General features: G+C 58.5%; 2 protein-coding genes across 8 annotated transcripts; one reads left to right on the top strand and one right to left on the bottom strand.

Moving 5' to 3' along the window:
• Positions 1 to 806: 806 nt before the first annotated feature.
• On the top strand, positions 807 to 21,860 carry SAMD4B (sterile alpha motif domain containing 4B). 7 transcript variants are annotated; one of them, XM_044435488.1, is made up of 14 exons: positions 1,073 to 1,174; positions 2,966 to 3,094; positions 8,667 to 9,117; positions 11,238 to 11,720; positions 12,633 to 12,875; positions 14,069 to 14,178; positions 14,523 to 14,609; positions 15,728 to 16,049; positions 16,696 to 16,781; positions 16,873 to 16,991; positions 17,256 to 17,454; positions 18,114 to 18,237; positions 18,481 to 18,564; positions 19,465 to 21,860. In XM_044435488.1, the coding sequence occupies exons 3-14, from the start codon at positions 8,922 to 8,924 to the stop codon at positions 19,491 to 19,493; spliced, it is 2,082 nt and encodes a 693-aa protein (XP_044291423.1). In that variant the 5' UTR covers positions 1,073 to 1,174; positions 2,966 to 3,094; positions 8,667 to 8,921; the 3' UTR covers positions 19,494 to 21,860. The 7 variants fall into 7 exon arrangements, with proteins under 7 accessions (XP_044291425.1, XP_044291422.1, XP_044291423.1 ...); XM_044435486.1 differs by having other exon boundaries at positions 2,920 to 3,094; XM_044435490.1 differs by lacking the exons at positions 1,073 to 1,174; positions 2,966 to 3,094 and adding an exon at positions 807 to 899.
• A 1,671-nt stretch (positions 21,861 to 23,531) lies between these two features.
• Positions 23,532 to 26,808, bottom strand: LOC123026200 (suppressor of cytokine signaling 5-like). Its single transcript, XM_044435530.1, has 2 exons — positions 26,630 to 26,808; positions 23,532 to 25,748 (listed from the first exon to the last, which is right to left on the bottom strand). Exons 1-2 carry the CDS (start codon positions 26,648 to 26,650, stop codon positions 24,450 to 24,452), a joined length of 1,320 nt encoding a protein of 439 aa, XP_044291465.1. The 5' UTR covers positions 26,651 to 26,808; the 3' UTR covers positions 23,532 to 24,449.
• Positions 26,809 to 26,829: the final 21 nt, after the last annotated feature.

The following is a 26,829-nucleotide window of genomic DNA, read 5'->3' as shown; positions in this document are numbered from 1 at the left end:
ATTTCCTTAGGATTTTCGTGCAAGCCTCGCACTGCCTGGCCTTGTTCCGCTCCTGCCCCAAATCCAACGGTTTTGCATTTGCAACTCTTTCTGGAATCGCTGTTAGAGCCCGCATGCCTCAGGGGCGTTTTTTCGGTTAGCCACTCGAAGACTCTTTTCCCTCTTCAATAGGAGAAACGGAAACAACAAAAAGCAACCACATAGCAGCAGCAGTCCCTCAGACAGTGGCCAAGATTCATACTTCTATTTAGTGTTTGTGTGTGTCATAACTAGTCTACTGGAGTTGTTTTCTTGCTGCTTTGCCTTCCGCGCGCGTTTGGCAGAAAACGTTTCTCAGTGTTATGAGGCGTTGTTGACATACTCTTGAAGCGCAGGCCTATGCAAGTTTAGTCAGAAAAAAACGCCTACAACTCCCAGCATGCCCTAGGAAGCGATGCTGGCTGAGGCATGCTGGGAATTGTAGGCCTTTCTGGTCAGCCTGGGCCGGCGCCCGTGGCGGATGTTGTGGTGGGAGGGGACGCTTTGGGCGGGAAAACAGGGCCGGGGGCGCGGCGAGCGACGCGCTGAGGCCACGCCTCCTCACTCCCCCTCGCCCCCCCGCCTCGCTCCGCGGTTTCGCATCCTCTCATTGGCAACTCGGGAACAGCCTTCCCACCATCAGCTCATTGGCGGATTGGACAGGAACACCCCCGAGCAGAACGAGCGGAGGGGATTGGAGGAAGAGGAGCCCCAGCGGCGGCGGCGGCGGGAGGCGGGACTAGGCGAAGCATTCCGCTCGGGGTTTTTGACTGGGCAGGGAAGTTCCTCTCCGCTCGCTCGCTCGCCCGCTCGCCCGCTCGCGCGTCGGGGGGGAGCGAAAGAAGCAGCTGCCGTTCATTGGTCGAAGGCCTTCCCTCCAGGTCGGGCCCGCGCAGCGCCAGCCACTGGAGACGCGAGCCGAGTGACGTCGGCCGGGGGCGCGAGCGGCGTCCGACGCGCGCCGTGCGTGCGTGCGTGCGTGCGAGCGGCAGGGTGCGTGCTTGCGTTGGCGTGCGTTGTGACGTCGCGCGCCGCCCTCTGGAGTGTGTGGTGCTGGTGGTGGTTGGCGCTCCGTGTGTGTGCGTGTGCGCGTGTGCGCGAGTGCGGTGCGTGTCCCGCTCCCCGTGGGCAGGGGCTGGAGTGGGCCGCGGCGACGGTGAGTGCGGCTGCGGGCGCGGGCGGGGGAGCGGCGGCGAGCGCGGGCCTCCTGCCCCCTCGGCCCCCGCCGCCCCTCCCCCGCGCCCTCAGGAGGCGAGGGAGGCCCCGCCCCCGGGGGCCGCGTTGGAGACGGACACGCCCCTCCCCGGACCCCCTCGCCCGCCCCCGCCCCCCCGCAGCGGGAGGCAGGACGGGGCTGCGCCCCTCGGTCGCGCCCCGCGCCCCTCGCCCGCCGCCCGCTTGCTTCGAGGGGGCTTGCAGGGGGCTGCGGGCCCCGGGGAGGCGGTCCGGGGGCGCTGCCCCTCCGCGTCGGCGATGCGGGAGGCGAGCGACGGGGAGGCGCCGGCCCGCCGCGAGCCCCTGGGCTGATCCGCAGGCCTCTCGTCGAGCCGCCTCCCCCGCTCGCCTGCCTGGCCTTGTGGCTGGCGCCCCTCGCCCCCCCCCCCCAAAAAAGGGGGGGGGTCCGGGGCTTTTTTTCCGGGGGGGGGGGGGCTGGTAGCGCCAGGCGTATAGGCCGGAGCACTAGCATCCCGGCAGAGGTCCGTGGCTTTTGCTCCCGTGAGCTCGGCGTGTTGTTCCCAGCTCTGATAGCTGGCACTTTCTCTTCACCCCCTCTCCCTCTGCTGCGAAAAACGCTTAATACGCTTAATGTGGAGGTTCAATACCCCTCTCCTTCCTAACCCTAGATGGATTTGTCTTTTTCACTCCCTTGTCCCATTTCCAGTGGTGTCCTTTGACCAAAAGTTAACGAGATCTCTCCTTTGGATAGGGGCTGTCGCTTTCCCCTCTCCTCGTGCCCCAAACCCAGGGTTTTCCAGCTAAAAGTTGTCTTGTCATTATTAGCAGAGGCTTGCTTTCACCCTGCACCCAAATCCCTTCTACTCATTTTCCTATGTTTGGAGCATTAACTATTAACCAGCTATTCTAGCTATGATACTTTTATCTATGCTCTTACCTCTACACTGATTCGGAAACTTTCCATGACTACTGAGTCTCCCCAGACAACTTCACTTGTCTTTCTGCAGGAACACAACTTTAAGAATGTTAATATCCTCAGACACCAAATGTGCTTCATGCTGATGCTTCTTGTGTCACTGTTTATTTAAGAATCCTGTTGGAAAGATTTTTTTTCTCAGGTTATTATGTGACTTTGGAAATGTTATTGGGTTTAGCCACAAGCCATGGCTGTCCAACAGTGTATAATCAGATTGAGCTAAGATGATCACAGTCCAGCAATTTGTTATTTTCTCCATTAGAACCTCCCCCCGCAGTTCCTTTTGCAGCACTTGTAAACTGGGGTGGAATAATCACAACATACAGAAAATAAATAGGCAACTCTCATTAAAAAACTGGAAATCAGGAAAGGTGAAGTGCTACCTGGGGCTGGATTGAGACCTGAAGGGGACTTGGCACATTTCTTCTCAGTGTGGAACTAGGGCCTGCTTTCCAACATGGAAACCTCCTTTCTTTTCTGTGTATGACTCCTTTTCCCACTTCATGCTAGTTCATTGAACGTCTCTCCTGCAACTTGCTAGGGAACTCCCATCTTCACTTTGCTTCTTGCACATTTCATACTGGGACCTTATTGCTGCTTTATATTGCAGATTCTGTCATGACTTATTGGGTTCTTTCTGTTCTATATCTTTATTTTCTTTCTGGAATGTACCAGCACCTAGTTCTGCATAGCTGTTGCTATCGAATTGCTACGTAACGGACTGAAATGCCTTGTTTTTGTTATTACAGCTCTTCTTTAGGAATTTATTAGTGCTTTTTGTTATCATATACTTAGCCTGGCAAATAAGGAGTGGGAGAGTTCCCTTTTGCTGCCGCTGCTTTTGGGTCTGGGAGCAACCAGGGCTGAAAGAAACACACTACTTGTTCAAGAAAAGAAAAGCTGAAGTCATGGTGAAGGTATAGGGTAGGTAGTTGCGGAGCCTCTCATGTGGGAAGCATATTGCTGTTCTCTGCTGGGGTGCTGGCGGGTGCATATGCTGCTGTTCTTCTTGTCGGGACAGAGGAGAGCAGGATATGCCGCTAGTGCTGTGTAAATTGTGAAGGCCTCTGTCCAGTGGGTTCTGGATTAAAAGGCGATTTATACTGAACATCTGCTCCATCTTCTGTGCAGCCGATTGTCTGAATTGTTCCCCCCACCCTGCGTCAATTCCACAAATCCATCATTTCTTCTGTGCAGCTTGTTCTCATGTCCAGCTGATGCTACCACGTGTGGAATGACACGCATGCTTTCCTTTCCAATGACAATGCTCTGGTGGACATGGACCATGGAGTCCCAGCAGGTTCTGATCTCCCTGTGGAATGGACCATTTTGTCCTGCCCTAAGGAGATGAACTGATGGCGACACCCAAGGTGTAAAATATATTAACTCCTGAAATAATTGCTTCCCTTCCCACCAACATTTACTGTTGTTTCCTTGCATGTCTTGGGGCCTCGGCAGGAAAGGACTAATGGACAACATGCTCTTGGTAATGCTGACATCTGCCTTGGGAGCCTCAGGTTGTCATTAGAATGTGACACACTTTACACATCTCTGGTGTGTAAGAACCGTGCTCCATTGCAAGACCTCCATGCAAACTATGGAAGTTACTAGTCTAGACAATGTAGTCAGTTTTCACTAAAGTTGACTTAGTTCTAGACTGGCAAAGTCACTGTGGAAGGTTTCTTGCTTTAATTTAGCTATATCCTTATGGCCCTCTTTTATTAGTTTTCCCCCTCAGATTTCCTAGCTTATACTAATATTGTATAACTAGATTAATCAAGGCAGAGAAAACAGGACTGTGAGAGTCTATCATCCTTATGTCTGCCTAGAAACTGGAACCAGAAAGCTGCAGCAGGTTAGGAAACTTGAGAGGGGGTTTTGGTTGCCACTGGGCCAGGGATCACGAGGGGCCATATTCTGTGTCATTGAAGGGTGAGGGCTTGTCAAAATTTCATCTTTCAGTGGAAGGTTTGTTCTGTAAACTTTTATAATGTTATTGATTGGAGTCCTAACAATGAAAATGCACAGACTATATTATGGTCTAACTGTATTAGCTTTTTGTTTGCAGAAATGAAGTGTAGTACACATAAGCACTGTTTTATGTGTTTGGATGTGACAGCATTTCATTCATGTCTTTCGCCTCACAAACACTCGATAACCAAATGCCGTGTTCCCGTAATATCCACCTATTTTTCACATACTGGTCTTAATCCCGAAGTCCCTGTAGAGAAATACTCTGCACCGTGTCTTGTAACTCTTCACCTGCAAGAAGGCCCAGCTAGTTCAAAGGTACAGAACATAACCTCATGGTGGTTGTTTTACCCTTCTCAACATGGACAGGTAAAGGGGGCCTGCATTTCCCAGGATGCTTGAGCCAGCATAGTGATCTGGGGTGTGCTGGGAGTTGTAGGCCTGTTTTTTTCTGTCGGGATGTACATTGGATTGCACCCTCTTTTTTTAGTGGAAGGAGTGCGTCCAAGGAGAACTTGAGCACGGAGCATCAGCTTGGCATGCCACGGGCCGCTTTGCATGTGGTGCTGTATGAATGGTAGGAGGCAAGGGCGATAGGCCAGGGCTGGCCTGCTGTTTATCTTCTGGGCTGCCTGCTCAGTTGTGAACCTGTTCGCTTGTGCTTCCATAGAGAGAAATTGGCTGGTGTGCGTGTGTGTATAGATGCACTGGGCTAGGCTCGTGCAAAGAGTCTCCACTGAGAGGACAACTCAAGTAAAGCAATCTGTGACTCGGTTTGCTCAAACAACCTGGGCAAAGGATCACTGTGCCGCAGCCAGTATTCAGTCCTTGGCTTTAGTGTTAGACTGTTCACAGGAACATGAGTGAACGGAGTTAGGGATCACTCAGGAGGCTCTGCCTGACTTGTGTCATCCGCATATCTTTTAAAGACTGGAATAAATGGTCACCACTCTCAGGAGTACCCCCTTCTGTGAAGCTGGGGCAGGGGAGAAAGATACTCCTGGGCTTTGCTGGGCATCTTTGCAGCACAAGTAAGACCAGCTATCTGGGACGGGGCGATATTAGGCCCTGCATGTTCCTGTAAGGCTCTTGTGAGGAAACAGTCCGGAGAGAATCTGTTTCGCAGCACCAAAGAACACACTGTGCTTCTTCTGTTTTGTGCGTGTGTGTGACCTGAAATAGATTGTTGAGGTGCACCCTGTGTCGGGCGGCCCTTTCAGATGGTTTGGGAGCTGCCGCTCGTGCAGGACGTGGCAGACTAATAGCTGGGACCAGACGGTCTGAACCACTAACTCCAGATTTCCCAGTTTGTGCTCGCTACCCGTGTGCCTCTCAGCTCAGCTCCAAATGCTGCTTTTTATGTGTGAAGCCCTGCGTGGCTGGTGGCCATAATACCTAACAGAACCACCTCATCTAACCATGAGGTACATCCAAGGCCTTCCTCCGAGTGCCACTCCCAAGGGAGGCTTGGCTGGTGGCAGCAAGCAGGAAGGGCGTCTCCAAATGATGGAGGGGGGCCCCACCAAGGCCCGCGTGGCACCGGATTGCTGTCTTTTCAGCACCAGGTTAAAAACCTCTGCCTTTGTCCTGAGACATTTGTTAGCTCCAAGTACAGATGGGAGTGGAATTGCCAGCCATTGCTAGCAGGCTTCGCAGTATGAATAAGTTTTAACTGTCATTAAAATGTGGCTTTAACTTCTTAATGTAAGGTTAAGATGTTTTACTGTTTTATATTGTGTTTTATTATATTTATTACCTGTTATTCAGTACTTAGCATTCTTTGTCTACTGGGCTGTATAGAAAATAAAATAAAATAAAATAAAATGAAGCAAGGCTTTGGAGCATCTCCCTTCTGAGGTCAACTGTATTCTTCCCCAGCATGTTGCTCTTGGCCCTGCAGTGTGACTGCTTTATTCTGAGGTGGCAGAGGGCAGCCCACAGCCCTCTGGGATAGGCTGAGCTGCAGTTTCCCCTTGGCTTGGCAAGGGCAGGCAGGGGTTGCGCCCTCCAGATGTTGTTGGACTACAAGTTCCCCATTGCTGTTCTAAGGAAATGCAGTTGTGCTGCTGCAGTAGGGCCAAAGGTGCTGGTGTCATTCGCTCCAGGTAGTGTGACGGAGCCCTTGGAGTCCTGAAAGGGAGTTCTGAGTTGGGAAACCTGGGGATCAACTGAGCGGCCTTTTTGCTGCCTGATTTACAGATTTAGCCGCTGTGTTTTCCAAATTTTGATTCTCAGCTGTGAGGAACAGAAGTTTGCTTTGCCAGCTGTTCCAAGTAGGTGCCCTCCCTGTCTGTTGTACTGCTGCCGCCTCCATCTCTGGCCAGCCTGGCTATTGGGCATGCTGACTGGGAACGACCGAAACTGGAGGACACCAGCTTGGGGAAGATGCTATTCTTACAAGATGGTAGGGAGCCACAGACCACCTCCTCCTCCTCATTATTATTATTATTCACATTTCTGCACCGCCTGTAGCTGAAGCTCTCTGGGCGGTTCACAACATTAAGTCATCTATACAGATTTCGACCCTGCTTAACTTTCAAGATTTGGCAGGATCAGGCACTTCAGGCTATACGGAAGTTTATGTTCTTCATCCTTTTTCTCCAGTTAAATGCCCTGGCAGTTTGCTGGGAAGGCAACCTGTTTTGGTTTTAGCCTTGCTCTTTTACAACGCAAGAGAAAATTGATCAGCTCTGCCCATTTCGATGCTTTGTGAAATACATTGCAGCTGTTTAGCTGAGTCACTGGAACATGCCTGTAATGTCCAGGGCTTTTAGCCCTCGCTTGTTTACATAATGGAAATACTTTTCCTGCCCTTGGGCAAACTTTGAGAAACGACTATCAAACGGTAAGGTGCCATTACCTTAGAAAATTGTGAAAATACTAAAAACTGGGTGTATAGCTATCATATTTATAGAAACTGGGTTTTTTCTAGTCCTTCCTGCCTTGCCCCATCTACACTTTGTGGCTGAGCGGTGCAGAGTATTGTCAGTCTTCAGCTTTGTGTTCTTCCACTTAGCTGCTGGTGCCCTTCTCTGTCGTGCTTGTGATCCCTACCTATACGGCACAGTATCTCCCTCCTCCACGCCATGTGGCTGTGGATGACATTTGGTGTGTCTTCCTTCTCTTTTGAAGGTATAATTAGGGCCAGCTGCCTTGCTATTCCTCCAGACTTCTCCTCGCTGTTTTCTTTGGGGATCGTGCTTGCTTTGGTTAGCTCTAATTATAGTGTCCAGAGAATAGAGGGACCCAGACAGCCATTTCCTCTGTATTTTCTTTCTCTTTTTTTAAAAGGACAGATGCTTGCTTTTTATATAAGAGCTTTAATAGAAGCATGGTTTTAGGGGCTGCTTCCCTTCCCCTTAAGTGAAAGATTTCTCTGCTGTTAAAGGCCTTGACAACATCCAGAGAGCCGCAGCGCTAGTGCTACATTTATCGATGTGGCGTTTCCGTTTCTCGATTTTTTCATCTGTCCCGATGAGCAGCAGGGACTTGGGTAAGGGAGCCCTTATCCAGAAGGACCCCTCTCAACTTCCTAGACCGTCGGTCGCATCCTGGGTGCTGAGGAGTAGAAGAAGGTGGCGGGTGGTGATGGCTTCTGACCTTGAGCAAGTCGTCTGCACCCTTTTCAGATGTTGCCCCTGGGGCAGAGTCTTCATCTCTCTTCCCTTATGCAGCAGTTGGCGTAAGCAAGGACAGTGCAGCTCTTTGGCCCGAGAGACTTAAAGGTTTAAATTTTCACAGGGCAGAAAAACCAAAAGTGGGGAGGTAACAGTAATGTGAGATGAATATGCGCTGTTGACATGTACTTAGCTGGGGATAAGGGCTGTTATTGTTTAGGCCAGGGACTCTTTGTCTGTTTTTAGAAAAGACTGTGTAAGCTAGAAAAATGGTGTTGGTAGGTGCCGGTTCCAAATTATTGTGAGTCAGCTTAGGTGTCAGCCCTGCACGGACTGCTAGAAACTCTTCCCTCTGTAAGCGCAGTGAAGGGGCGGAAAACGTGTGTATCAGATTGAGGTAGTTGTTTTCCTTCGTGGCCTGGGCTGGCCTTTCTGGGTTAGCGCCGTGCTTGAAGTGATGGTAAACCCGTCTCCACTGGTGGGTTTAACACTCCCACTCAGCATTTTGCTGTTGAAAGTACTGAGGCGAGTTGTCCACAACTGTTGTCCTTGCAGACTTTCTCCTGAGACTCCCCGACCTTGTCTTTGAACACCGCTGCTCCAGACCTGTCTCGCATCCCCACTGAAAGAGCTGATACTTCTTTCAAAGATTCCTTTCTTAATGCTCAGTATAAGTCGTCTCTGGGGAGCTTGCACAACAAGGACAACCCAGTGTGGGTGGCGAGTTGCTAGGCTCGGATTCTTCCTTGTTGCTGTGCTGCACAAAACAGCACTTCTGGGCAGTAGATTCCTCCGACTGTTTTCTGTCTGCGCCTGGAGTTGCGTGTTTGCAGCATATTTCTGTGGGGTGTAGACTCGTAGAGAGGGAAATGAAGGTCCTTACACTTGGCCCGCTTTCTCTCTTGCAGGGGGATCCGAGTCTGCCTGAGAAAGAGGGAGGATCTTGACGACAGACGGTCTGTAGACTAACCTTGGCAACAGCAAAGCCTCCCTTTCCATGCCATCCTGCTTCTCTGGTGACGGGAGAATTGGAGTCTCGGTTTGCACCCTGGTCCTGAACGCCAAGACTGGAAGTCGGAACCATGTGAGGGGTTCCCCCGCCCTGGAGCTCCCCTTGACCCCACGGTGGGCAGGTTGCTGCTAAGCCCGAGGCGTGAGCCACCATGATGTTCCGGGACCAGGTGGGCATCCTCACGGGCTGGTTCAAAGGCTGGAATGAATGTGAGCAGACCGTGGCCCTGCTCTCCCTTCTCAAGCGCATCTCCCGCACCCAAGCCCGCTTCCTGCAGCTGTGCCTGGAGCACTCGCTGGCAGACTGCTCTGAGATCCACGTCCTGGAATCCGAGGCCAACAGCGCAGGTACGTCGTCCGCTCGCCTCCTGGAACTGGTGCCTGGCCACTCGGTGGCCTGGAGGGCCGGATCCAGAGGAGCCGCTCTCGTGGCAGTAGTTGTGGGAATGCGCCCATGATGGGATGGGTTGGCCATCATGGCTGCCGTTGCGTCCTGCTTAAAGGCACCACACAGGTGCTGCGGGGTGGGGGGAGGATTTCCAGTACCTCACCCCAAGGCAGAGGAGAAAAATGGAAATTTGTGTTCTGTCATGGGCTGCCGAAGTTCCCTGAGCACACTGCTAATCCTGCAGGGACATGTTTCCCCACTTCCTAGCCTCAGGTGTGGGGCTAGCATGCAAGGTTCAAGCTCAAAACCTGAAGCCGGAGGCACGGCATGGGAGCGGGGGTGGCAGAGCAGCCAGCACTTTCTACTCGGCTACCAGGACCAGCCCGAAGTAGCGAATCCTTCATTGACTTGGGCAGGATGTCTGTGCTAGATGCCGATGGCCGTGCTGGCAAGTCCCTCCGGATAGATATGGACGCCGAAAATAATCGGCAGGTGTAGCATCACGGTCGCCCATGACAGAGACCAGTTAGCGCCTTCTTCCTGTGGCCTTTTAGGACTCCACGGATGCAGTTTGATTTTGTCCTCCAGGCCGTGGGCCATTTCATAAAAGATGAACCATGGAAGATCACATCAAGGGTGCCTCTAGTCCAGCAGCCTGTCCCTAGCAGTGGCCATGACCCGCCTTCTGGCAGCCCACAAGCAGGATACGCAAGCACTCGCCCGTGCCTGCCCACCTCCTTGCCCCTTAGCACCTGCCGTTTGGAGGTATGCGCCGCTTTCCCTGAACGTGGAGAGTGGGTTGAGTGGTTGTGACTGGTAGCTGTTGCTGGACCTCCATGAATTAGTGCATCTTCTTTGAAAGGCGCCCCGGCTCATTGCCGTCTTGTGGTGGCGATTTACATGCATTAATTTGTATCGTTCCTCTGTTTGGCCTTAACCTACTGCCAGTAACTGAGTGAGTGCTGGTATTATGACAGAAGAGAGAATTCTTTATCCTCTCCTTCCCCATCCGTAACTCCCCTCTCCCCATTCATAATGCCATGGAGCATAATGTCACAGAACCTCAGGGTTGGCCATGAAGGGCCCATGCAGCTAATTCCAGCTTTGTGAGTTCATAGGCATTCACTTTCCACAATTCATGCTTTGCACGCGCGCGCGCGCACACACACACACACACACACTTAAAAACTGTGTGTAGAGAAGCAGTCTGTGGTCTATTCCTAACTGAAGGCAAAAGAAAGTGATTGCACTGGAGCTAATCTACAGTTCCTTTCAGGTTAAGATTGTAGGACAGATACATGTTAGGGGTGACTACCCTGTGGCACTTGCCTCTCCAGCGAGCAGATAATTAGGGCCAAAAGTCTTCACAAGTTTAATCCGATCTTTCCAATCCGTGTGAACGCAGTTCCATCCCCCCAGGGGCCATATGATCCAGGCAGCTGCCACTCCTGCCTTCAGAGCTTACAGATCTGGGCCTCCCAGTTATGGAACAGTGGAGCTGGGGGGAGAAGCAGCCAGTGCGGTCCTCTAGCAGTGGACACCCAGAAGGGGCCAGTGTGCTTCTGCCTTGCCTGGTGGCCGAAGCTCCCTGGAGCGTTCACAGCGGGAGGCTGGGCGGAAGGCCCTGCGCACTCGCGTCCTGCCTGTGGGGCCCCCGGGGCAGCTGGGTGGTCACTGCGAGAGCTGCGGTGCCAGCAGCAGGCTGCTCCGGAGGAACGCTTGGTCTGATACAGCAAGGCTCTCACTGCGTCGTTGCTGACACGACTCTGGAAATGCCACACGTAGTCAAAGCAGCCACGGGTCCTGTGGCACCTGCAAGACCAACGAGCTTCTTAGGGCGATGGCGAATTGGTTAGCCTTCGAGGCGTCGCAAGGCTGCTTCTGCTGCGGCAGGTGGGGCCCAGGTACGACTCTGCCATGTACGTACCACCGAAAGCTGTTGCCAGTGTCTGGGCGTGCTGGATTCTGCCTCTGTGTAGAGGGGCTGAGACGGGAGCCCCTGGAAGTGATTCCTGGACCCCCGTTGCATGAGCTGCTGCTTGTAACTTGTCCCCCCTCTCCCTGTCTCCTTCTCCGGCAGCCGTCATCAGTCAGTGGCATCAAGAGCCAAAGGACAAAGTGGTCTCGCTGCTCCTCTCCCACCTGCCGCTTCTCCAGCCCGGCAACGCAGAGGCCAAGTCGGAGTACATGACGCTCTTGCAGAAGGTGCTGGCTTACTCCATCGAGAGCAACCTCTTCATCGAGGAGAGCAGGCAGCTCCTCTCCTACGCCCTCATCCACCCGGCCACCACGCTGGATGACCGCAACTCCCTGGCCCTTTGGCTCAGCCACCTCGAGGAGCGCCTGTCCAGCGGCTACTCCGGCCAGAGCAGGGGCCGCCCTGACACCGCGTACCACTCGCGCCAGGGCTCAGACGAGTGGCAAGGTCCGGTGGACACAGGCCTGGGAGACCTGGGACACGGCTGGCAGGAGAAGCCACCTCGGGAAAATGGGCACATGTCCTTCCACTCCTCGGGCTCGGTGCCGTCGGCCATCAACAGTATCGGGAGCAATGCAAACACAGGTGTGGAGAGCAGGGCTGCTAAGCAGAAGGGGGGGCATCTCAGTACACTGTTCCTCGGAATGTCCCTCCCAAGGGGCGCCCCCACCAGTTTTCCACAAAACCCAAGGGCACAATCCAATAAGGCGTTTTCCTGTGCAAGTCACACCAGGTTGAATGGAACAAGTACTAAGTAATTCCCTGGTGAAGAAAAGCATCCTGGTGGATTGAGCCCCGGTATTTGCTTTGAAGGCCTCCCTCAAGAAAGTTATGGAAATTCTAGTTGGTTTGAAAATGAACCCAAGTATTTCCTGGTTTGTGAGGAAAAAACTTGGAAATGAGCTGAGCTGAGCAAGCTGGAGAGTGCTTTCCCATCTCTGGGTTAAAAGTATTCCATTGCCTGTGAAATGTCAGGCTATTCTTTTTTCTTATTCTCGCTGGAAAACTCTCATTACTACACTCAACTCACTTTGGCGGAGCTGCTGTCATAGTTTTAGGCACTGGTCCTGCATAGTCCTGCATAAAATGCTTGGCGCTGAGTTTTCATGATGCCTAAGCAGCCAGTGAGGCTGAGGTTGCCCCAGGCCTGCCTGGAGGAGTTCTCAGAATATTCCTTCAAATGGTCATAGCAGTCAGTTTCACTGACTGGACCCACATTTTCTTTTCTTTTCTTTTCTTTTCTTTTCTTTTCTTTTCTTTTCTTTTCTTTTCTTTTCCTTTCCTTTCCTTTCCTTTCCTTTCCTTTCCTTTCCTTTCCTTTCCTTTTCGGTGGTGAGTTGTTCATAACTTCAGAGCCTGTCATTTAGTCCTTTACCCCAAGGTCTGCTCTTTGGAGCTAGGACTGCCCCCAGCCTTAAACTTCCCTTTCTAAAGAAGACGGCGCACTCCTCCGATGATTTCGTGGCTCAGGTCCTGATTCTTCCTCTCCGGTTGCAGCCCTCCCTTGCCAGATCCACCCCAGCCCGCTGAAGCGCTCCATGTCCCTCATCCCGACCAGCCAGCAGGTCCCCAGTGAGTGGCTGAGTGTGGAGGAGCTGGGCGCCCGGCCAGCCTTCATCTCCAGTGGAGAACATGCACCCCTCTCGCCCCAGAGCAGCGTGGCCTCCTCAGGCAGTGAGCAGACGGAAGAGCAGCCCGGCAGCCGCAACACCTTCCAGGAGGATGGCAGCGGCATGAAAGGTAACGGAGAGGCCGGGGGAGTGGGCGCTGATTGGCGGGCGGTATGAGGCCACGTTGCGCCTGGCTGACGGCGTTCCCGTACTGGGCCTGGGGGGGTTTCACACAGGAACCTCTCTGATCACGTGCTGCTGCATCTTGACTTTGTTTGGGCTTCTCGCGCTTCTTAAAATTACACCTCACTCAGTCATGCCCGTCTTGCCCGCACCGTCCTTCTTCTTGTCCTTTGTTTACTCTGTGTGTGTTTTGTCTGCCTGCAACGCACACACATCAGTTTGCCAGTTTTGCCCTGCCGTGAGACATGATGGTTCAAGAGAGGGTCGTGAACACGTCCTCATACAGAAGCCATATAAAACAAGGGGTCCTTACTTGCTTGAGAAAGATCGCTGAGGTAGCAATTTCCAGAAGGGTGACCATGATAGTCTGTTACAGCAAAAACAACAGAGGTTCTTGAAGGCCGACAAGATGGCCTGATGGACGCGGTTCACTAGAGTTTATGCCAGGACACATTTGTTAGTTTCCAAGCTGCCGGAAGACTCTTGGTTGGTTTTGATAGACTTGGTCCAGTGAGCCTGAGCTACAACTGGAAAAACTTTCCATCCCAACAGACCTCAGTGCCAGGACTCTCTTTGCTGGCCTGCATTTTTGACAAGAGCCGCCTTTTACAAGGGCACATTAGACAGTCTTCCTAGCTCAGTGTGGACAGCTGAACCAGGCACCAGGTTCAGATGCTGGTACGTGGGCTCCTGAAACTAGGCAGGGGACTTGTCTCGCCTCTGCTGCTTCAGGTCAAAGTAGAAGTGCTGGGGAGTCAATCCAGTTCTGCAGCCTAGTGGTGCCTCTTCCACTTGCTGAAGTGTCAGGCAGTGTTCTGAAGAGCGGGAGACTGCGTGGTGCCTGATAGAAATCCGAGAATGAGATTCATGGAGAAGTGCACAGTCTGTCAGAGGCCTTTGGCAGGCACGTTCCCTCAGCCCTAACCCGCCCTTTTTTGGCTCCCAATCAGCTTCAAAGATACTAAATAAATTTCCTGCCGGACATAAACTTCGACACCTTTGCGTGTGTGTTTGAGTGCGGTTTGCTCAGTAGCTTTGTGTAATAACTTCTGGGCCAGCAACTGGGCTAGCGCTCGCTCTCTCTGGGCAGTTAGCTCATGGCAAGGCTCTCCTGAATTACCTCTTGGCCCTTCTTCACAGATGTCCCTACCTGGCTGAAGAGCCTTCGCCTCCACAAATATGCAGCCCTCTTCTCCCAAATGACTTACGAGGAGATGATGACCCTCACAGAGCAGCACCTGGAGTCGCAGGTAACGCACAAGGCGCTTGCGAGGTGAAGCACGCAGCTCTTGTCACAGCTGCTGCCCTTTGCGTGCACGACCCTCCCTTGGGTGGGACGCGTCCCGGGAATGTTCTCTGATAAGCCCTCCTGCAGGAGCACTTCCCATGTCCAAGAAGCCAGCGGGCTGGTGCCTTGGTCCAGAACGCAGCCGGGCGCATGCATATTTGAACCCCTGTGGCTGCTTTGTGGTGGAGAGGGGCGTGCGTGCCTGACGTGCCTTCCTGGGATGGGGCTGTCTCCCTGGAGGCCGAGGAGTGGGCGCACTTCCTGGCGGGTTGCTCACCCCCCTTTTTCCAACCTTCCCTGACCCAGAATGTAACCAAAGGAGCACGGCACAAAATTGCCTTGAGCATCCAGAAGCTGCGGGAGAGGCAGAGTGTGCTGAAGTCTCTGGAGAAGGTAAGGGAACCCTCCTGTTTGCCCTGAAATCCTGGAAGGGGAAAATTGCCCCTGGTGGACTTCTGAAAAGGATTTTTTCCCCCTGTGGAAAGAGAATGTGCTGGAAAATTTTCTGTACGGGATACAGAACACGTGCTCCTCCAGATGCGGTTGGGCTACTGCTCCTGCCATCCCTCACGGTTGTGTCTGCTGACCTGGGCTGATGGGAGTTGCAGTCCAACAGGGGGTGGAGGGCTGTTTGAGCCCCACCACTGCTCTGAGGCAAAGCGCGAGGAGGGCGCAAGAGGCGAGGAATACCCACTGGGATTATACCTTCGACGGCCTTTGCCTTTCCGTGGTGGCGCAGCTCATGATTGCAGGGGAAGCCCTTTCTTCATTTCGAACTGTTGAAACCCCAGCTGTGCAGGCGCTACTTGCTCCAACTTCTGGAGTGCCGCTCTGGGTTCGTGCAGGCTCACCTGCGAAGGGCAGGGCTCTTACCTCGTGACGGCATGTGCAAGGAACCCTGCCAGATTGGCTCACCGGCCCAGCGAGTCCAGCACCTTGGTTCCCCCCGGGGCCAGCCAGAGGCCTGCGGGAAGCCCACAGGCAGGTCGCCCTCTCCTCCTCCTCCTCTCCGGGCAACTGGTGTTTCAGTGCCCCGACGCTGGAGGCAGAGCAGGGCGAGTCCCCTTGGGTGCCCTTTTCCGCCGTAACATCGTTCACTTGCCCTTTTGAAGGCCCCCCGATTCAGAGGCCCCCGCCCCGTCTTGTGGTGCCGGGTCCTGTAGTTTGGGCTGAGACTTGCTGCTTCATTTCCTCGTTACCTTTTATGCCTGGCTTTTCCACGGAGCGGAATGACTTGTTGTGGCAAAGAGGTGTGAGGCTGGGACGATGCAAGATGGTGCTTGCGGGCAGAAGTGCTTCTTGTTGGCGTGCCACAAGTGGAGCCGGCTGGAGCCGGGGGTCAGACTAGATGGGAGGCCCCCGCTGACCTGCTGTGTTTCCAAAGGAGGGCCTCTCAGCTTGCGCCAAACCCGCCGCTGCACAGAAAGGACAAACGCGAGGGCCCCGTTGGAAAGTCTGCTCGGTTTGCTCTCGCCATGCTCTGCTCTCTCTTCCCCTCCTCCTCCTGGCAGGATATCCTGGAAGGTGGGAACTTGTGGAACGCTCTCCAGGAACTGCAGCAGATCATCATCACTCCCATCAAGGCATTCCACACCCTGCAGGCCGCGGCGGCCTCCAAGGAGGGCCAGCAGTTGGCAGCAGAGCAGCGTGGCGCTCCCAAGCTGGGCCTGGAGAAGGGCGGTGGCGGTGGTGGCGGCGGCAGTGCTGAGGAGAAGGAGACGGCCGCAGACACCTTCCCACCCCCGAGCGGCTCGCCCTGCGACGGGGAGTCGGGGGCCGCACCCATTGCGGAAGGGGACATCGCCGGACAGTTCACCCGCGTGATGGGCAAAGGTGTGCTGGCCCCGGGCCAGGGACGGTGTTGCCATGCAGCCTGAGATCCCCCTCCTCGTTTCCTTTCACTGCTGGTGGCGGCAGGGACTCTGGAGCTGGAGGGGATGCTGGGGAGGGCAGACCAAATGTGGCATGGCTGGGCTGGGTGGAGGCGGGCTGAAGCACCGGTCCTGCCATGGCGGAGGAGCGGCCCTTGCGCAGGTGTGATGGACTGCGATTGCCGCCCCATCCCCAGCATGAGAGGAGCCAATTTACGGGCAGAGGGCATGGCACTCTCCCTTCCCCAGCTGTGCTGGCTGTCCTTGGCAAGGTGCCGCTGGGCTTTGGGGGGTCTGGAAGCAGGGCCCAGGGGCCGCCGCCTGTGCGCCACGAGAGCTCTGACGGGTTACACAGAACACACGCCCTACCCGTGGGACGGCCTGGGCTGCAGGAGCTTGCGGGATGCAGTTGGGTGCTTCTCCTCTTGCTGCCATGGGTACAGGCCGCCCTCCCGAGGAATGCTGGGCTGCCCGACACTGCGGGGGTCTCACTTCCGGCATGCTCCGGGCGCAATTACATAATCACTGAATTGTGAGGCCCGTTTGCTTGCAGCGAAATGGACTGACAGGTGTGCGCGTCCTCTCCCTACCCCTTGTTCCGCCTGCAGTGTGTACGCAATTGCTGGTATCCCGGCCCGACGAGGAGAACATCACTAGTTACCTCCAGCTGATAGAGAAGTGCCTGCTGCACGAGGTGGGTGTGCTTGCGCGTGCCTGGTGGCTCGCACCCCGAGGGTGCCGGCCGTGCTGCCCCCAGACATGGCTGTCCTGGGCTGTTTCTGCAGGCGTTCACGGAGACCCAGAAGAAGAGGCTCCTGTCCTGGAAGCAGCAGGTGCTGAAGTTGCTCCGGACGTTTCCGAGGAAGGCCATGCTGGACATGCAAGGCTACAGGCCACAGAAGGGGTGAGCCTCCGCAGACGGCGGGGCCGGGGATCAGCCGTGGAAGGTGGGGCGGGCGGGCCTTCCGGAAGGGAGGCGTCGGCTGCAGGGTGAGCGCCTTCGAGTAGGTGGGGGCTTCTTCCGCCAGCAAAGAGCTCGGCCGCTCGGCATTGAGGCGCAGGAGCTCACGCCGTGCTGTGGGTTTAGGCGACAAGATTCCTATCGCGTGGCTCTTCCAGCATTTCGGGAAGCTGTGTCTGACTCGTCCGCCCTCCGCTTATTTCCCAGGTGGGCCTTTGGTTCCAACTCTCTCCCCATAGCTGGATCTGTGGGGGTTGGGGTGGCACGCAGAGGTCAGCGGCAGTTCCAGATGCCCCCCCGAGCCATCCCGCCAAGCCGCCTTGGGATTCTGAGCCCCGCCGGGATTGGTGGCGTCTCCCCTCGACATGCTCTCGCCAGCCCGAACCTGGGGGGCCAAGGACGGCAGGTAGGGCACTGGGAGCGCAGGTGGGATGCGTCAGGAGAGACGGTACGCTGGGGCCTGAACATGGTCTGGGCACGGCGAGTCGGGCCACGTGCAGATACCTCTGGGCGTGCGCCATCAGGCTGCTCCTCCTCAGACCAGGGTTCTTCGCACAGAGGCCAGTAATGGCGGAGAACCTTCCGCAAAGATGGGTCGTGTTTCCTCAGCAGTTTGGGGTGGGCCCTGAATGCCGACAGCTCGAAAGCTGCTTGGCTGGGGCAAGCGGGGGCATCCTCCTAGAGCGTGGGATCCGCCTCTGGCCCCTCGCAGGTACCCCGGTGGCCTGGCTGTGGGAGTCTTGGTGGCCTCCCAGCTTTTGTGCCCCCCCGAGCAGCTGAAGCGCCTCCCCGAGGCCCCCGCGGCAGGCAGTGAGGCTCCAGCGCTTCCGCCTGCTGGCATTTTGGCCCTGCTCGCAGCTGCCACCAAAGGCGTCTCCGAAAGAGAGCTCGGCCCTCGTGTTGCCGCACCAGATGAGTCGCTGGGCTTTTGGAAGGGGCGGCTCCAGTGTGTGCGCTCAGAAGTGTTGTCTCGCTGAGGGAACCACAGAAGATGGGGGGCGGGCAGGCAGTCTGCTGCGCAAGTGGCCCCCTGCGGAAACCCTCCCTCTTCCTCTTCCTCCCCAGAACCTGTGGTTTGCCAACCCCGGGGGCAGCAACAGCATGCCTGGCCAGAGCCGCAGCTCAGTCCAGCGGACCCACTCGCTACCCGTCCACACCTCCCCGCAGGCCATCCTCATGTTCCCGCAGGGTGAGTGTGCCGGCTTCCTCACACGGGGGTGGGGGGCTCCTTCTCCGTCTTGGCGTAACCCCCAGTGCCTGCGCCTCCGCCTCCCCGCACTGCACTCAGAGAGGGCGGTGGGCCGGCGAGAGCAGGCGTGCCTTGGCACCCTGTGGCCCCCAGGGGAGCCCGCCCTCTTCCCTGGTCTCTCCTGGCAGAAGCGGAGCCCCGGGAGAGCCGAGCGAGCGTTCACCCGGCCCTTCTCCCCCTCAGATTGCCAGCTCCCCGGAACGGACCTGGAGATCAACCCTACGCTGGAGTCCCTGTGCCTCAGCATGACGGAGCACGCGCTGGGCGGTGAGGGTCCTCGCCGGGGCGTGGGCAGCGCCTCAGAGCAGGCCTGGCCTGGCTTCCCAGAGGGAGGCCCGGGGTGGGCTGGCGCTGAAGCGAGGGTTTCCCGCCTGGCCTTGCGTTGCCCAGGCTGGGTCACGCAAGGATCTCAACGCGCGGTAACAGCCGGCCGAGGGACTGAAAGGGGGCCAGCCGGAAGGACGAGCCAGCGGGATCGCCAGGAGGGAGGCCCCCTCTCACCTGCCCTGCATGTCCTCCCTCTGCCCGTGGGGCCAGAGCCAGGGGAAGGCGGCCGAGCCTCCCTCCGCTGGGCTACCGGAAGGGAAGCGTACCAGAAGGGGCGAGCGCAGGCTCTGCCCCGCCCGCTTCATCTCGGCTCGCAGCTCGGCGCCCCGTGTCTCGAGTGGACGTTGGCTGGCTGCCTTGGTTCTCTGCCTTGCTTGTGCGCACCGCCTTTCCCTCAAGGAGCTCAAGGTGGCGAAGATGCTGTCGTCCCTGGGAGACGTTCGGCTAAGGGGCCGGCAGCTCCGCCAGGTGGCCCAGTGAGCCCCGTGGCTGGCCGGAATTGAGCCTTTCTCCATCCCAGCGCTGCCCGGCGCTCGCTGCCCGTGGGGAGGGCCCCAGTGGCAGGGCTGACCTTGCGCTTGCCCTGTTCGGCCTGGATCCCGTGGCTGTTCTGCCCGCGAGGCCCGCTGGCGTCTCCTGGCCAGCTCTTTCTGCCCTGCCAGTGGAAGCCAGCACCCCTGCGGATTGCAGCGTGCCATTTAGCCACCCTCGCCCATGGCCAGGGCTCGCTGGCTGGCTTGTCCCTCCGTTCAGACAGCAGCCACGCACGCTCCTACCCACCCGCCCGCTCGCTGCGGTCCCACATTCACGACCTGCTTCTGCCTCTCTCTCTCCCTGCAGATGGCACCGACAAAACTTCCACCATCTGAACGAAGCTGGACCTGCTGGTGTTCCTGTGAAGCTTTCGGGTGGCTGTTTATTTTTTCCCCTTTTCTGTTATAACCTCCTTTCCTCCCGGGGTGTGTTGCGGTGGGGGTGGGCGAATCCTTCTTGTCCCACCTCCAGCATTCCCTAGCAGCCGGAGGGATGGGGGAGAAAAAGCTGTCACTACAATCTTACCATCTTATTGTGTTCTAATATTTTTCTATCTTTTATTATTATTATAACTTCAGCTATTGGTTTAATACTTTGATGTATGTGGGAGTTGGCAGAGTCTCCCAGAAGCTTAACTCGCAGAGGCAGGAGGAGGCTGAGGTTGGGCCACGTTCTTCCCTTTCTTGTTTGCTTTTCCTTCCTCCGCCCCCTCCCACCGTTTACATGCCAACGGCCTCTCCCTTTCCTCACCCTTTTCTGGAAACGTGCAAAAGGCAGGGGAAAGTGTGACCAAGGGCATAGGCAGAAGGGTCTCCCCTGCCCCCAGGAGGCGTGGGGCTGGCGTGGAAGGAGCAGCGGCAACAGGGCACAGGAGGCCTTGCGGGGTTGACGGCGAGCTGGTTCCGTCTGAGCCGACTCGGCTGCTCGCTCTCTGCGCCCGGCCTGGGAGGAGAAGGGGAGCGGCAGCCCAGCCCGCTTCAGGTGGCTGACACGTTTTCAAAAGTGCCTCTAATACTTCCTCCGACCAAGGGCAGTTGGCGAGGGGTGGGGGGACCGGCACTGGCAGGCTTGTCCGTTCCATGTTTTAAAAAAATGAAGCCGCCCCCGCGTGCTGCCCCATGGGTGGGGGGGACCGGACGGGGTGGCTGTGGGGATCGGAGAGGGACCCCTTGGCCGCCCTTCGCTCCCCTTCCCCCAGGAGCAACACTGGTGAGGCCCACGTGGGACTCTCGGCTCCTAGGAGGAGCGGCTTGGGGTCGGGGTCCGCCAAGTTTTGTTGAAGCAGTTCAGAGGGGTTTGGGGGATCCGTCAGCAGTTCCGCAGTTCGGGAGCAAAGTTCTCAGTTGAGCAGGTTCGGGTTACTTGTACAGGCAGGTACACAATTCTTTCCTGGCTAATGAATTCTGAGCTGGGCAGCAGGAGGCTGGCCAGCCCGGCCGTCGACTTTCGGCGGTCCTTCCGTGATTTGGGGGCGCGGTGGTCTCCCTCAAGGTGGCTGGGGCGAGCTGCCGGGTGGGCGGGCCGGCCGGCCGTATCAGAGCCCTGCTTCCCGGGGCGGAGGGCTCCCCCCACTCCCGCGCGGGGCTGAGGGGCAGCGTCTTTGCGGGGGGGGGGGGCTCTTGGCACTAATGAATTTTCAGGAGCAGGCTGGCCCAGAGGGGATTGGAGTGGGCGGCACGGTGGGACAGTGGGGCCTGGGAGGCACCACCGCCCCCTTCGCTTGGGCGTGGGACAGCGCGGGCGAGAGGTTCCTGGGCAGGGACCGCACTTGCGCCGGGGGCCTGTGGGGGCCCGTCTGGAAGGGGATCCGGGCAGCTCTCCTCACGCGGGGCCGGGGGCCGGCATCCGGATGCATGCTCTGCACCTCCTGGGCTTTCCGCAACTTTCTCGCTGGGTAGGAGGGAGGGGGCAGTGGCTGCCAACCCCCACTGCTGACCCTCCGGACTTAGAAACGAGGCGGTCGCAGGAGGTGCGGGGGGGGGGGGCTGGCCAATGCCTTTCTCCCGCAGGACGATGCAAGCGGCGAGACGCCGAAGCATCCGGGTCCAGCGGCCACGCCGGTGTGGGTGGGCGGGCCTCTGTGAAGTCCATGGCAGGGGCGAACGGGGTGTCAAAGCGAAAGTGTGTCCGCTCATCACACTGTGGGGGGGGGCAGGTGGGACGAGGAGGGTCTCACGCCTCTGGATCAAGGTCACCCCGTGCCCCCTCGCCGGCCACGGCCGTCACGCAGCACGAAGCACCTCCCGCCCCAGCCGACCTGGGCAAGCTCCTCGGTACGGAGGAACCGCGCGTCCTCCCCCCTCTCCCCCACCGTCAAGAACTGTTTTAAATGTAAAGGCCTTTTTCCAAAGTGTATATGGAACAATAGCGTACAGCCCGCCACAAAAACAGACCTGAGAGAACTATTTCTAAAAAGTAGAGAGACAAGGTTCCTGTTTCAGATAGAAATGTTATTTTAGATACATTTTATTATGAATAACTTTTGTTATGACTATGGCTGGTAACCATGAATACGTTATTTAAAAAAAAAAACCACAAAACATTTTACAAAAAAAATTCCAGATTCTGACTTTAGATTGCTTTGTTGGACTCCTTTGCTGCTTTTTTCCTTCCAGTTTTTGCTTTGTAAAAGGCATACAGAATTTAAGTATTAGCCCTTTTTTATTAACCTCTATGATAAAGCTGTGCTTATTTTGTATTAATTTCTTTTTTAAATGCTTGGCTTTTTGTTTTCGCTTTGAGTTGGGCTTGACGCACGGACTCGCTGCTCTTGGGGTATCAAAGAGGAGCCCGTGTTGCTGCTGGAGGCAGAGCGTGTTGGTTCGCGGAGCCATGCCGAACCGCGTTACGCTGCTCGGCCGGCTGGCCTCCGCACCTGGCAACTGGTGCTGCGGTGCCCGAGGGTGGAGGATTGGCCCCATGTGCCCCTGCATCCGCTTCCAGGGGCGCGTGAGTGGGAGACGGTCAGGATGGGTGGGGAGAAGAGCAGGTGGGCTGTCTGGATCCTGCACCTGGCGCTCGGCTGGGCTTCCTTCGGGCAAGGGGCTGCGCAGTTGAGGGAAGGCCGAAGTCTGGCCCGGCCCCCTTATGGCTCCTCCCCTTGTTCCATCCCCGAGAAACGGACCTCCCTCCTCCTCCTCTCCCCCTGCCCCACACACCTTGTTCTTTCAGTCTGCCCGCGTGGGGCCAGGCCTGCCCCAGCCCTCCGTGGACATGAGCTGCTCCTGGGGGCCGGGGAGTCCGGTCGAGATTCATTCCGACACGATGGAAGGTCGGCCCAAGCCACCTGGAGGCCACGCGCTATTTGGCCCACCCCGGAAGATGTCCCCCCCCCACCCCCCATCTTGGTGGCACTCCAGAGTTTCCCAGGGTGGGGAGTGTGCGGAGGTGTCTGGGGATCGCTGTGGGAAGTGAGCTGCTCCGGAGAGCAGCCAGCCCACCATGGGGGGGGGGGGGGGTGCCACGCAGAGAAAGGGCATCCGCTCCCCATACGGGATGTCCTGTAATTTTTGGCACCTGCTCACGCGCCTCCCTACCAAGGGGAACCCGAGGGGGTGAAATTAAGCCCTCTGGCAGGCAGCCCGCTGGCCGTCCCGCGGGGCTGCCTCTGCCCCAGGCAGCCGCTGGGAGTGGTGCTCCGGGGGGGGGGGGGCGGTCTGCGCTTGCGTGATGAGGGCACTGTGTGGCACATGGGCCTGGCCCACCGGGCAGCTGCCCTCGGGACGGGTGCAAGCCGCACGCAGCGCTGGGGCCCGGAGGCGGCCTTTCAGGCCCGCGGGATGAGCGCTTGTCTGCAGGGACCAGTCCCGGCTGCGGAGGCTGGTGCAGGGAGGGGAGTCTCTCCTTCGGCTCTTCTCTGGCACACGGAAGCACCCACAGCACAAGCTCCCACGCAAAAATGGGGGGCTGAGGAAGGGATGCATTTTCTTTCACAGTAGACGCAAGGTGGGGGAGCCAGCATGAGGCCTGTGCTCGTGTCCAGAGGAGTCTGGCGCACCAGCGCTAATTGCCGCAGGAGGTGGGGTGCCGGGACGCCCCCCCTTCGGACTGCCACCTTCCCCACCTCAGAACTTGGCAATCGCTCCGGAGCGGCCCTGCAATCTGCCAGCCTCTGGGGCGGGCACGTTAAATCGGCCACCTGCCCGCTGTACCTGGCAGCCGCTTCCCTGGGCCTCGCTGGGCCCTGGACACACATGCGGTGGTGGCGGTGCTACCTGGGGGGCTGTGGGGCCCTTCTGCCGGTGCAGCACAGGCCCTCCCTCTGGGAAAGAAGTGTCTGGCCAGCCACCTCTGGCCCCGCACTGCAGCAGCTGCAGCCCCAACTGTAGAAGGGACAGGCGTGATGGCAAAAAAAACCTCTAAAAGCAACCACAGACAAAAAAACAACTCTTTAATGACACACACACACACACACACACCCCACGGAGCTGCAAGATTTGAGCGCCGCCTTGAAGCAGAAGCTTGCAGAGCGGGCGGACGTGCTCGGTCTGTCCAGCCCGCCCGCGTCTCCCCTCCCCGCTGCCCAGAGCGCCGGGGCTGCACTACATAGACCTTCGGGGGCAGATCTGCGCAGCCCCTGCCCAGAGCCAGTGCGCAAGGGGCATTTGCTGCCCCCCCCAAGCTGGTCCTTGAACTCGCACCGCTGTGGGAGCAGCCTAGTGAGAATGGGGTCGAAACCAGAATGGATTGTGCCGGAGTCGGTGCGAATTAAGCCCAGCCTGACGGTTGCATCTGGCAGCCTGGCCTGGAAAGAGCCCTCCCAAACCTTGTGCTTTTCTCCTCATGCCCAACACCTGTGCCAGGCGGCCCAGCCAGCGCTGCGGGGCCGGGGCCGGGGCCGTGTGCGTGGGCCTGCCGGCTCGTAGGGATAAGGCACCGCCGTGCCACCGACCTCGTCTTCCGAGCTCCCGCAGGCTCGGCTCGGCTCAGCTCAGCAAACCAAGCAGCTCCCTTGGGAGCGATCGCCACTGCAGCGGCGGGACGTGGCCAGGCTCTCGGGCCCCCAGCCCACTCCCCTCGGGGCCCGAGGCGGCCTTGGGCTCTGTCCAGCAGGGGCTTGCCTCTCGCCCTGTGGGGGCCGCAGCTCCCCTGGGCCTCATCCCAGGCAGCCGGGAGGCCCGGGTGGCTTCCGCCCCCTGCTCCGAATGCAGCCCCACAGAGCCCGTCTCCACGGCCTGCCAGGCGGCAGCCCCCCGTCTCAATCCCGCAACGGCACGGGCGGAGGGCGAGGTCTGTGGAGGGCAGCGGTGGCCCAGCAGGGAGAGAGGCAGCGGGGGGCGGGGGGGGGGCCGTCAGGCCCACCAGGCATCCAGGCGCCGCACGCGCACACGCTGCTTGTAGTGGTACTCCTTCAGGTACTGCTTCAGGGCGCCGGGCATGGGCAGCTGCCCTATGCCGTCGTACGTGGTGCAGCCGGTCACCACGGCCCGGCAGAGGTGCTGCAGGCCGAAGGGAAAGGTGCGGTTGACGGGGATGGAGAGCAGTGGCTCGAAGAACATGCAGACGCTGGGGTCCTTGTAGTGCTGCAGCAGGCCGGTCACGGTGGGCGCGTGGAAGACGCTGGGGTCGTGCACGTCGAAGCTGAAGTTGTGGTTCCACTGCTCGATGCGGGCGTGCAGGGAGCGGCCGTAGCGCCGGAAGCTCACCGAGAAGAGGTAGTCCTCCTGGGCCGAGTCCCGCAGCAGGAACGTCCCCTCCGGCTTGCCGTCCAGCAGCGCCTCCGCCTCGTAGCGATCCATCACGCCCCAGTAGCAGGGCAGCTGCGTCAGCTGCAGCAGGTCCGGCACCAGGCAGTGGATGTAGTCGATCTGCGTGTGGACGCGCAGCCCGTCCCTGGCGCCGGGCAGCAGGGCGGAGGCGGCGGCCGCCTCCTCCTCGTCCTCCTCGTCCGCCTCGTCCTCGTCCTCCCCCTCGTCCGCGGCGGCCGGCCCGGCCCGGCCCGCCCCGGCCAGCTCCCGCATCCCGTGCGTGAGCTTGGGGCCCAGCTTGTAGAGGGGGTTGATCTGGGCGGTCACCTCGAAGGTGTGGATCAGCGCGTTCGGGGGCGGCTCCACCCCCTGCTCGATGCTGATGCGCCGGCACTCGCGCAGGCGGTCGTCCTCGTCCTCGGCGGGCGGCGGCCCCAGGGCCTCGTCGTCCGAGACGGGCGCCGTGTGCTGCTTGATGAGGGCCCAGGTGCGGGCCAGCTCGGAGCCCGGCGGGAACGGGCACGTGTCCAGCATCAGCTCACGCAGGTGGATCTTGCGCTGCGCCGAGAGGTCGGGCGAGCGGGACGCACTCTTGATGGGGAAGCACTGGCCCACCGCGGCCTGCAGCTTCTGCCGCAGGGAGCGCCCCACGCCCTTGCTGGGCTCGGGCTGCGCCTCCGCCGAGGGGCCGGCCGGCTTCTCCGCGGACCGGCTCGCTCTGGCCCTCCAGCGGCCGCCGGGCCGCCCCCCGGCCCCCACCTCCGGCTTCACCTTCGGCCGGGCCCCGCCGTCCTGCGACACGCTCCCGCCAGGGAGGGCGCTAGAGGGACGGGGCCCGCCACAGGCACACAGAGAGAGCGGGGTGGGCGCGCCCGGTGCCGCGCATGGCGCCGGCGGGGGGACCTGGTCGAGACAAGAGCAGAGAGCACAGCGTTAGCGGCCCGTCCTGACCCCGGGCTAGGCCGCATCCAGAGTGAAACATGACCCGCTGCCCTTCCGCCGAGCCCCGGCACCTGTCGGGGCAGGGCACCACTGAGCAAAGGCACGGAAGAGCGAGGGGCAAAGCCGCTTCTCCGAATGCCCAGCCAAGGCCGGTCACTGAGCCTGCACTGAAAAACCCACGGAAACGCCCACTGCCGAGCCAGGGCTGTGGGCCTCTTTTCGGCCTGAGGGCTGAATTTCACCCCAGAGGAATTGGGGGGGGGGGGTCCATGGTGGGCGCAGCTAAACTGTAGCAAATGCCAGTGTGTGCTCGGCTCCAGCCCACACTGGCAGCAGGGCGCTTCAGGAGTGGCATTTCAAGGCGGGAAAGCCGAGTGCTCCCCTGACCTGATGTTGGGGGAGAGAAGAGTGGACTTCTGGGGCCCCAGAGAGGCAGGGGGCCCTCGGGGTGGGGCTCCTCACCCCCGATGTCAACCAAGCAAGCAGGCCGGGATCTCCTAGCCTGGCAAGACCGATCCTGCGGCCTCGAAGTCAGGAGGCCCCGAACTCTGTGGGGCTCCTCCTGGACACCCCCCTGCTAGCAGAGTCCGCGAGGCCACACGCCTTCCCCAGTGCCCAGAGGGGTGTGGGGGGGCGGGGGGCGGCTTGTGCCTTGCAGACCCACTGCTGGCCCCTGGAGTCCCGCAGCCCTCCCCGGAGTCGTGCCCTCCGGGCTCACCCTCGGCTGGACCGCCCCACAAGCTGCCCCTCCGGCTGCCGCTCTCCAGCCCCACGAGCCCAGCCTGCTACCCAGCGACCTGCTCCGTGCAGGTCCGGTGCACCTCTCCTCACTGAGGACTTACTCCTTGGCCCTCTTGGCTCATCTGTCAGCCAGGCACTGGAAGAGGCTCGGCGGACTGGAATCCTCCCATCGGCCACGTCGCGAGCACCTGCGCGGGAGGACAGACGGGGAGCATGGGTGAGGCAGTGAAGAGCAGGAGCGCCGTGCGGGTCCCACGGGCAGCTTCCTGGGCCGTCGGGCCGAACTCCGCACCCACCTGGA

Source organism: Varanus komodoensis, unplaced genomic scaffold, assembly GCF_004798865.1.
Source record: "Varanus komodoensis strain SLA01 unplaced genomic scaffold, ASM479886v1 scaffold29_3, whole genome shotgun sequence".
Lineage (NCBI taxonomy): Eukaryota > Metazoa > Chordata > Lepidosauria > Squamata > Varanidae > Varanus > Varanus komodoensis.
The sequence above is the reverse complement of the archived record's forward strand: the minus strand, read 5'-3'. Positions and strand labels throughout refer to the sequence as shown.